This window comes from Morus notabilis, unplaced genomic scaffold, assembly GCF_000414095.1.
Source record: "Morus notabilis unplaced genomic scaffold, ASM41409v2 Scaffold302, whole genome shotgun sequence".
In the NCBI taxonomy this organism is placed as follows: domain Eukaryota; kingdom Viridiplantae; phylum Streptophyta; class Magnoliopsida; order Rosales; family Moraceae; genus Morus; species Morus notabilis.
The window spans coordinates 172,316-183,186 of NW_010364886.1; the positions used below are offsets into that span (position 1 = coordinate 172,316).

Genomic DNA, 10,871 nt, shown 5'->3' on the forward strand with positions numbered 1-10,871 from the left:
CACAATTTTCAAATTCTTCTTGTTCTTTAGCTCAGAAGGGTAAGTATCTCATTACAGCTCTCTCTAGTATAAAATCTAAACTGTTTTGTCCATGGATTATTGACTCTAGAGCCACAGATCACATGACTAGCTCTTGAAAACTATTTTCATCCTACAAACCGTGTGCAGGGAATAAAAAGATCAAAATTGCAGATGGATCCTTTTCAGCCATAGCTGGAATAGGATCAGTCAGCGTTTCTCCATCTCTCAGACTTCATAATGTCCTTCATGTTCCAAATTTGTCTTGTAACTTATTGTCCATAAGCAAAATAACACATGATCATAAGTGTCAAGCTAACTTTTATCCATCTTATTGTGAGTTTCAGGAACTAACCTCAGGGAGGACGATTGGCAGTGCTAGAGAGATTGGTAGACTTTATTTCTTTGAAGATGGATCCGAATCAAGAAGACCGGCTCATAGTACTTGTCTTGAATCTATTTCTTTTACTAGTAGGGATGAAATAATGATGTGGCATTATAGGTTAGGCCACCCTAGTTTTCAATATTTAAAACATTTGTTTCCAAACTTATTTAGAAATAAAAATCCATCTTCAATTCAATGAGAATTTTGTGAATTAACTAAACATCATCGTACCACATTTCAATTTACAACCATACAAGGCTTCAAAACCTTTTTCATTAATACATAGTCATGTACGGGGGCCTTCGCGAATCACAACACCATCAGGAAAGAGATGGTTTGTCACTTTCATAGATGATCACACAAGGGTAAGTTAGGTTTACTTACTAAAAGAAAAATCAGATGTGGAGGTGTTCAAAAATTTTTACATAATGGTGATGACACAATTTCAAACACAAATTCAAGTTTTTCACAGTGATAATGGAAAAGAGTATTTTAACAAGATTTTGGGAAAATTCTTCCAAGAAAAAGGCATAGTTCACCAAAGCTCGTGTAATGACACCCCTCAACAAAATGGAATAGCTGAACGAAAGAATAAACACCTCCTAGAAGTAGCTAGAGCACTACATTTCACAAATAAGGTCCCGAAGTATCTTTGAGGGGAAGCTATTCTCCCAGCTACCTACCTTATCAATAGGATGCCAACTAGGGTGTTGAAACTCAAAACACCATTACAGGTATTTTTAAGTTGCTATCCAACATCTAGGTTATCACCTACACTTCCTATAAAAATATTTGGATGCACAACCTTTATACACATTCATGATCATAACCGGGGAAAACTTGACCCTAGAGCTAAAAAATGCGTCTTTGTAGGATATGCACCTACTCAAAAAGGTTATAAATGCTTTTATCCAATTTTTAAAAAAAAAAATGTTTGTTACCATGGATGTAACCTTTTTTGAATCTAAACTTTTTTTTGCTACTCATCTTCAGGGGGAGAGTACAAGTGAAGATGTAACCAAATTTGGAATTAATGATGTTTGTGATGTTTTTGAAATAGATTCAACACATTTAGACTGAAAATTCGGATTCACATGTTAAAAAACCGGAAAATATGGATTGAACAAATGATGTTTTACATATTGAAAATTCAAGCAGTCTACTGCCATGTCAAAATCAGAATCTCAGCAACTCAGAAAATGGGAACAAGACTGGTACTAAGAATACAGATCTCTTGGTCTACTCAAGGAGGAAACTGAATTCAAAAAAACAAGGTCCCGATCTTCAACAAGGCCATGAGTCCAAACTGAGGGACGAACCAAAACACTTCCCCAAGTGCCCAAGTAACAATCAATCCGATTCTTATTTAAATTCCAGTCCCGAGCCCCTTGATGATTCCATACAGTCTATCCCTAGTGCTAGTACTGAGTCATTTGATGATCTTAATATTCCTATTGCCACCTGCAAGGATGTCCGGTCATGCACTAAACACCCCATGTCTAATTATGTGTCCTATAAGAATCTCTCCTTCATTTTTTTCATTTACCTCACATCTCACTTCTATGGAAATTCCAAAGAGTGTACAAGAAGCTTTACAGGTTCCTGGGTGGGGGAAAGTTATTTCTGAAGAGATGAGAGTACTTGAGAAGAATCACATATGGGAAGAAACGGATTTGCCGAGAGGAAAGAAAACAGTTGGCTGTAAATGGGCGTTCACCATCAAGTATAATTCGGATGGATCTCTCGAGAGATATAAAGCACGATTGGTGGCTAAAGGGTTTACTCAAACCTATGGCGTTGATTATCTCGAGACCTTTGCTCTAATGGCAAAGCTGAATACTGTAAGAGTACTTCTTTCAATTGCAGCAACTCTTGACTGGCTGCTTCAACAGTTAGATGTGAAAAACGCATTTCTAAACGGAGAATTGGAAGTGGAAGTTTATATGGATCCACCGCCTAGATTTGATAAGCACTTTAGATCTAAGGTGTGTAAGCTAAGAAAATTACTTTATGGGCTCAAACAATCCCCAAGAGCCTGGTTTGAACGAGGGATATGTTGAGGCCCAAAGTGACCACACTATGTTCATCAAGCACTCCGATGATGGGAAAATTGCAATTTTGATAGTCTACGTAGATGATACCATCCTTACTGGAGATAATTCTGCTAAAATGAGTCGTTTGAAGAAAAGTCTGGCTTCAGAATTCGAGATTAAAGACTTGGGATCTTTAAAATATATTCTGGGAATGGAAGTTGCTCGTTCAAAAAAGGGTATTGTTGTCTCACAAAGGAAATACGACCTTGACCTCCTTAAAGAAACGAGAATGAGTGGGTGTAGGCCTGCTGATACCCCAATAGACCCTAACTAGAAGTTGGGAGATGCCAAAATGGAGATCCGGTAAATACAACACGATATCAGAAGTTGGTAGGAAAACTAATTTACCTATCTCATACCAGACCAGACATTGCATTCGCAGTTAGTATAGTAAGTCAATTCATGCACTCACCACGTGAAGAACACCTTGAGGCAATCGATCGAATCCTGAGGTATTTGAAAAGCACTCCAAGGAAAGGACTCCTCTTCAAGAAACACGAGCAAAAAACAATTAAAGCATACACAGATGCAGATTGGGCAAATTCCGTCACAGACAGAAGTCCTACATCTGGATATTGCACTTATGTTTGGGGAAACTTAGTCACTTGGAGGAGCAAGAAACAAAGTGTAGTAGCTCGAAGTAGTGCAGAAACTGAGTACCGGACAATGGATCATGGAGTATGTGAAATGTTGTGGTTAAAAAGGATCCTTGAGGAGTTGAAGAAACCAATAGAGATGCCTATGAAACTCTACTGTGACAACAAGGCTGCAATCAATATTGCTCACAACCCAGTGCAACATGACAGAACTAAACACGTTGAAATTGACAGACATTTCATAAAAGAGAAGCTAGAAAAAAGCACTATATGTATGCCGTTTGTTCTAACAACACAATAAATAGCTGATATTCTCACGAAGGGATTATTCAGACCAAGCTTTGAGTTTCTTATCAGCAAGTTGGGCATGACAGATAAGCTTGTGTTTCTTGGTTTTTGTTGTTAGCGCACAAGGAATACAGGTTGATGAAGAAAAGATCCGGACAATTCAAGAGTGGCCGAATCCCACAAGCATAGGTAACGTACGGAGTTTTCATGGACTCGCTAGTTTCTATCGGCGATTTGTGAAAGACTTTAGTACTTTGGCAGCACCACTCACTGAGGTAATAAAGAAAAACGTTAGCTTAAAGTGGGGTGAAGAGCAAGAGAAGGCGTTTCAGCTCATCAAGCAAAAATTGACAAACGCTCCCTTATTATCTTTACCTAACTTTAACAAAACGTTTGAGATTGAATGTGATGCTTTCGGAGTAGGCATTGCCGCTGTGCTTATGCAAGAAGGACGACCGATTGCGTATTTCAGTGAAAAGCTAAGTGGGGCAGCTTTAAACTGCCCGACTTATGATAAGGAATTGTACGCATTGGTCCGGGTAAGGGTGGCAATTCGTGTCACGTGTTGTGTTCATTTCGTATTTTGATCATTTCTTTCTGAATTTGCAGTCAACCCGAACACAACTCGTAACACGAAATTTTTTTAAAACCGCAACACGATCATTTTACGGGTTGACACGACACGACACGAAAATGACCCGTGACACGAAATTGACCCGTGAACCCGAAATTGACACGAAAATTACATATTTTTATTTAGTTTTTTACATCTTAGAAATAACTTAAAATTCATAACACACTAAAATACAATAACATCCATTGAAATTAAGCAAATAATAGTATAAGATTTGAGTATAACTATTATGATATCATAAGTTCATAATAAAATTAAAAATATGTAATGAAAAATATATATTTTTTAGTTTTTTACGAGTTCCGTGTCGTGTTCGGGTTAGGCAAGTCCAACCCGAAACTGACCCATGTTTTTCGTGTCAATTTTAGGTCGACCCAATTCTGACCCGAACCTCTTTTTTCTCAACCCTAACCCGCGAAATTTGTGTCGTTTTCGAGTCGTGTTGTCGTGTCGTGACCCATATTGCTGGCTCTAGGTCCGGGCTTTGAAAACATGGCAGCATTACCTATGGCCCAAGGAGTTCGTGATTCACACTGATCACGAATCGTTGAAACACTTGAAAGGACAAGACAAACTGAACAAGAGACATACTCGTTGGGTGGAGTTCATTGAGACGTTTCCATACGTCATCCGATATAAGCAAGGTAAGGAGAATGTGGTTGCAAATGCACTGTCTCGCAGGTACGTCCTAATTTCTACTCTTGATACTAAATTGCTTGGTTTTTAACATATTAAAGAGTTATATCCTCTAGACCATGACTTTAGTGAAGAGTATAGCGTTTGTGAGAAGACCGCCAATGGTAAGTATTTTAGGCACGAGGATTACTTGTTTCAGGAAAATAAGTTAGTGTATACCGAATTGCTCCGTGTGGGATTTATTAGTTAGGGAAACACATGGCGGGGGTTTGATGGGACATTTTGGGGTAGCTAAAACACTGGCCGTTTTGCAAGAACACTTCTATTGGCCACACATGAAAATGGATGTTGAGAGAATTTGTAGTAGATGTATCACATGTAGGCAAGCAAAATCTCGAATGCAACCCCATGGTTTATATACACCACTGCCCATTACTAGTGAGCCCTGGATTGATATTTCGACGGACTTTGTGTTAGGATTGCCTAGGACTAAACGTGGTAGAGATTCGATTTTTGTGGTTGTAGATAGATTTTCTAAGATGGCACACTTTATTCCATGTCACAAAATGGATAATGCTTCACATGTTGCTGATTTGTTCTTTAGGAGATTGTGAGATTACATGGTATGCCTAGAACAATTGTTTCGGATAGAGATGCTAAGTTCTTGAGTTACTTTTGGAAGATTCTGTGGTGTAAGTTAGGAACTGAGTTATTGTTTTCTACTACTTGTCACCCATAAACTGATGGTCAAACCATAGTAAATAGGACTTTGTCTACTTTGTAACGGGCTATTATTAAAAAGAACATTAAATAGATTTAATAGTATTTCAGGAAAAAAAACAAAAAACAAAAGAGTAACAAAAACTAGTGCACAGATGAAAAGATACCTGTTGACTGAGAGGTGCTATAAGAGTAACAACCTGCAAAAGGCAATTGAAAATTAAGAAAAGAGCCACTAGAAAAATGAGTAACTAATTATTAACAAAAAGCAAATACATATTACGAACAATAAGAAAGAAAGATCAGAGCAAAAATAATACTAATAATAATAATAATAATAATAATAATAATAATAAATAAATAAACCCACAAGAAAGCTAATTTGAAACTATCAACCATAAGCTTTGAAAATTCAAAAGGGAAAAAGAAAAAGAACGCAAAATACTATATGGCAAATAAATCACCAAGCAAAATATAAACAAAAGAGAACATAACAAAAAATATATTCAATTATATGCACAGAAAAAATTGGTTTACAGTGTCATACAACTTGAGATTGCTATTTAGAAAAAGAAAAGGCATCCTAAAATCTTAGACCAGAGATTTTAAACAGGACAGAAAAAAAAAATAATAATAATAATAATGAAGAAAGAGGGTCTTGATAGTCTAGGAAACCAAGCACGCATCTTTAAAACCCGGAGTAGACCATTGATCAATTTTATGTCACGTTCATTGTGGTCCCACAACAAAATCAACAAGCGCCAGAATTTCTTGCAAAGCTGTAGAATGCAACTTAAATTATAGTAGAGGTATTAATTTAAAGATATTTTACTTTCACCCAACCCCATAAGGCATATCTAATTCCCAACACTTCAAACGGCAGAAAATACGAATTAAATGTCAACTCTCAAAATATTTTCTTTGGTAGTCTCCCTTCCTCCATCTAGGCATGTGTAGTTAGGCCCTTTAGAGAGGCTAGAATTTTGCTATAGTCTCATATGTGAATTAAAGCTTCCTTCAGATGAAGTAACAGTCCTTGTAATACTAATAACCATCTCCAAATAGAAGCCCCATTTAAAGCTTTGTAGATCTTCATGTGCCAGCCGCTGGTGCACTATCTCAATTCTGAAGCAGCTGGACTTGCTAGGAAGGATTAGACAACAGATCAACTCTCTGACCCCTCTATCAGTAATAATCAACAATCATAACTTCAGCATGTATGTTGCATACGAAAACGAAAAAAAATGAAATCCCCGACTCTCTCATGAAATGAATTAGGTTCATTCGCATATCAAGCGGTGGCAGCGGCCAACTAATTTACTCCTCCACAAGAAATTTTATTGCCGGTGCTAAAACTAATAGTTCAGCCATGTCAACGAAATACATAAAAGCAATTAAATGAAGATCTAGCAACTTACTTGAGTTTTTCCCAAGCGAGATTCAAGGTCCACTTCATAATCTCTATGTTTCAATGGCTTTCTTTGCACGGGGGGCCTTTTGCTGCACAGAAGATATGTCAAAAACGCTTGAAACACATCTTTCTACAGTCCAAAGGGTTCATCAATCCATTGCAATTCATATTAAAAAAAAAAAAAAAAAAGCTCAATCATGAATCAAGTTACATTTGGATTTATTTTTCCCCTCCGCCTCCTAAATTAAAATTCAGTACAGCAAATTAGCAAAGAAATGTCACTAAGAGCCCCAAATCAATTGCAAAAACCCAAAAAGGAAAAAAAAAAAAAAAAAAAAAAAAGCAAAACACAAATAAATTGAGAAACTTTGAAGTGAATATAAAATTTTTAAAAAAAACCTGTCTTTCGCGCTCCGAGCTCGTTCCAAATATTCTTCTCCATCAAATTTCCTTCTAAAGGTGTTATCAACGCCAAGTGCCTAAACATAAACAATCAAAACCTTGAAATTCCGCAACGTAATTGTACACTAAATAATTTACAACAAAATAATAATAATAATCAATAAAAATAAGTCTATTTTTGGCTAGATTTTGGGAGAGTCAAGTCAAAAAACTCAACCAAAGTGCGATATGAACAGAGGGGAAAACAGAAATTAAGAATTTCATATTCACTAATAATCTTCTGATAAACCTAAGAAACTCGAAAGCCGGAGCTAGGGAAGTAAATAACCAAACGAAAAACTCGACTCACATTGTTGCTGGTTTGAGCCATGGCTGCGAAATTCCGCGACCTAAATTGACGTTCGGTGAAATGTAATTGGAAATTTCTGGCAAAAAAAAAAAAAAAAAAAAAAAAAAAAAAAAAAAAACCCCCGAAAAAAAAAAAAAAAAAAAAAAAAAAAAAAAAAAAAAAGCTCCGAGCAAGCAGATAAAGACAGAATAAGCCTCGTTTGTTTCGCTGATTCGTTTAGAATTCGAGTTTTACTAGTAAAAAGCTCTCACAAATAATTACATTTAATTTTTTTATTACAGTAAAAAATTTTTACATATAATTATATCTCAACTTAAATTCTAAACTCAAATCAACGAAATGAACGAGACTAAACTCTCAGAAAAAAATAAATAAATAAAATTTGAAGAATTTTAGCAATTGTCTCTGATTAGCGTCGGGACGCTGGAGACTATTGAATATTGAAGGAAGATAAATGGGTCTGGGGCCAAAAGAGAACATCCTCCGAAAGTTTGATGTTGTTACTAAAAACGACATTGCGTTTCCTGAGTTGAAACGAAGGATTATTTTCACAATTGCCTTCAAATTAAATATTCTAAAGAGACTCTTTAATGTTACTAATTAAATATTTTAAAAGAGACTCTTTAATGTTACTGTTTATTGTACAGTATTATAAATAGTAAATTTTTGTTTTTAACCTCTTAAAATCTGTATTTACAGATTTGTCGTTTGATGTTTGTTTACTGCACACGTTTTTAGTTGGTATTTTCATCTATTTCTTGTGGCCTTTTTTTTAAATATTTTTTACAGATAGAGAAATAGCTCAATGAAGAATAGGTTGTATCATGTTTCTTCTCTCATTTTTTTTCACCGTCTAAAGTTCTACCCTCTTTCCTCTGAAAGCTTCTGTTTTTTGTGTTTCTTCTCTCATTAGTTTCCTCTCATGCTCTATCTTCTTCGCATAAATATGGTTTTCTTTGTCTTCTTTTTTCATTACAAATTTTCTTTTTATTTTGTTTCCTCTGTAGTGAACTTATTTTGGGGGCCTATTTCTTTTTTTATCGCCTTTTCTCTCTGATTTGGTTTCTTTTTTTTTTTAGGTTTTCTGGTGCTGCTGGTTTTTTCTCAGCTTCTAGGCTTCTTTCCTTTCAGTGTGTTTGGCTGCTGGATGTTTTTGGTGGAAATGATGCTTTTAGGCTTTTTTTTTTCCTTGTTCTCTCGGTGGAAATGAAAAAATCTTTTGGTTTCCATTTCTTCTCTCTGTCTGGATTTTTTCTGGTCTTTTGAGTTCTCCTGTTAGCTTATGGTCTCCTTACAATGAAGTTTTTAGGTTTTCTTTTATCTCTTCTATTTGTGTTGGACTTTGGTGGAAATGAAGCTTTTGGGATTTTTTTATTCTAAAGGAGACTCTTTAATGTTACTGTTTATTGTACAGTATTATGAACAGTAAATTTCTGTTTTTAACCTCTTAAATGTGTATTTACGGATTTGTCGTTTGATGTTTGTTTACTGCACATGTTTTTAGTTGGTATTTTCGTCTATTTCTTGTGGCCTTTTTTTTAAATATTTTTTACAGATAGAGAAACAGCTCGATGAAGAATAGGTTGTATCATGTTTCTTCTCTCATTTTTTTTCACCGTCTAAAGTTCTATCCTCTTTCCTCTGAAAGCTTCTATTTTCTGTGTTTCTTATCTCATTAGTTTCCTCTCCTGCTCTATCTTCTTCGCATAAATATGGTTTTCTTTGTCTTCTTTTTTCATTACAAATTTTCTTTTTCTTTTGTTTCCTCTGTAGTGAACTTATTTTGGGGGCCTATTTCTTTTTTTATCGCTTTTTCTCTCTTATTTGGTTTCTTTTTTTTTTAGGTTTTCCGGTGCTGCTGGTTTTTTCTCAGCTTCTAGGCTTCTTTCCTTTCAGTGTGTTTGGCTGCTTTGATGTTTTTGGTGGAAATGATGCTTTTAGGCTTTTTTTTCCTTTGTTCTCTCACTGGAAATGAAAAAATCTTTTGGTTTCCATTTCTTCTCTCTGTCTGGATTTTTTCTAGTCTTTTGAGTTCTCCTGTTATCTTCTGGTCTCCTTACAATGAAGTTTTTAGGTTTTCTTTTATCTCTTCTATTTGTGTTGGACATTGGTGGAAATGAAGCTTCTGGGATTTTTTTATTCTAAAGGAGACTCTTCAATGTTACTGTTCATTGTACAGTGTTATGAACAGTAAACTTCCGTTTTTAACCTCTTAAATGTGTATTTACATATTTGTCCTTTGATGTTTGCTTACCACACATGTTTTTAGTTGGTATTTTCGTCTATTTCTTGCGGTCTTTTTTAAAAATATTTTTTACATATAGGGAAACATCTCGATTAGGAATAGGTTGTATCATGTTTCTTCTCTCATTCTTGTCCACCGTCTAAAGTTCTATCCTCTTTCCTCTGAAAGTTTCTGCTTTCTGCATTTCTTCTCTCATTAGTTTCCTCTCCTGCTCTATCTTCTTCACACAAATATGGTTTTCTTTGTCTTCTTTTTTCATTACAAATTTTCTTCTTCTTTCGTTTCCTCTGTAGTGAACTTATTTTGGGGGCCTATTTCTTTTTTCATCGCCTTTTCTCTCTAATTTGGTTTTTTTTGTGGGGGGGGGGGGGTCCGGTGCTGCTGGTTTTTTCTCAGCTTCTAGGCTTCTTTCCTTTCGGTGTGTTTAGCTGCTTTGATGTTTTTGGTGGAAATGATGCTTTTAGGCTTTTTCTTTTTCCTTTGTTCTCTCGGTGGAAATGAAAAAATCTTTTGGTTTCCATTTATTCTCTCCGTCTGAATTTTTTCTGGTCTTTTGAGTTCTCATGTTTTCTTCCAGTCTCCTTACAATGAAGTTTCTAGGTTTTCTTTTATCTCTTCTATTTGTGTTGGACTTCGGTGGAAATGAAGCTTTTGGGGTTTTTTTTTTCCTCTGTCGTTCTCTCGGTGGAAATGAAAAATATTTGGGTTTGGTTGTTTTGGTGCTTTTGGTGGACATTATGCTTCTAGGCTTTTTTTTTTTTCCTTTGTTCTCTCAATGGAAATGAAATTTTTTTTTACTTTCTTGATTTTTTCCTTTTCCTTGCAGTTGTTGTTTTGGGTTTCGTATTGTGATTAATCTTTTTTTTTTTAAAGGGGGTTTTACAATTTCATTTAGTCTTCATTCTGATAGTACGTTGGTTGTTCAGAAATTTATATTTTTGAGGTTTTTATGATACTAACGTTAGAAGAACTCAAATGTCTGGATTTTTTTTTATTGCCTAAATTTTTTTGATTTTATTTGTAGGGATAAAGATCAATCTGTTTCCTTTTTTCCCTATCCTGATCTTCTTTTGTAATCTTATTAACCAATAATC

General features: G+C 35.3%; 1 protein-coding gene across 3 annotated transcripts in view; it reads right to left on the reverse strand.

Annotated features, from left to right (window-relative positions):
• Positions 1-7,604, reverse strand: part of LOC112093322 — a 22,998-nt gene extending 15,394 nt beyond the window's left edge. For all 3 annotated transcript variants that reach the window (XR_002902997.1, XR_002902996.1, XM_024171519.1), the window contains exons 1-4: positions 7,533-7,604; positions 7,181-7,260; positions 6,789-6,870; positions 5,538-5,570 (exon numbers count right to left, since the gene is read on the reverse strand). Coding sequence is in view for 1 of the 3 variants with exons in the window: in XM_024171519.1 (XP_024027287.1) it covers positions 5,538-5,570; positions 6,789-6,870; positions 7,181-7,260; positions 7,533-7,553 (216 nt within the window). In the remaining 2 variants the exon portion in view is untranslated. The remainder of the gene's footprint in view (positions 1-5,537; positions 5,571-6,788; positions 6,871-7,180; positions 7,261-7,532) is intronic.
• Between the last annotated feature and the right edge of the window lie 3,267 nt (positions 7,605-10,871).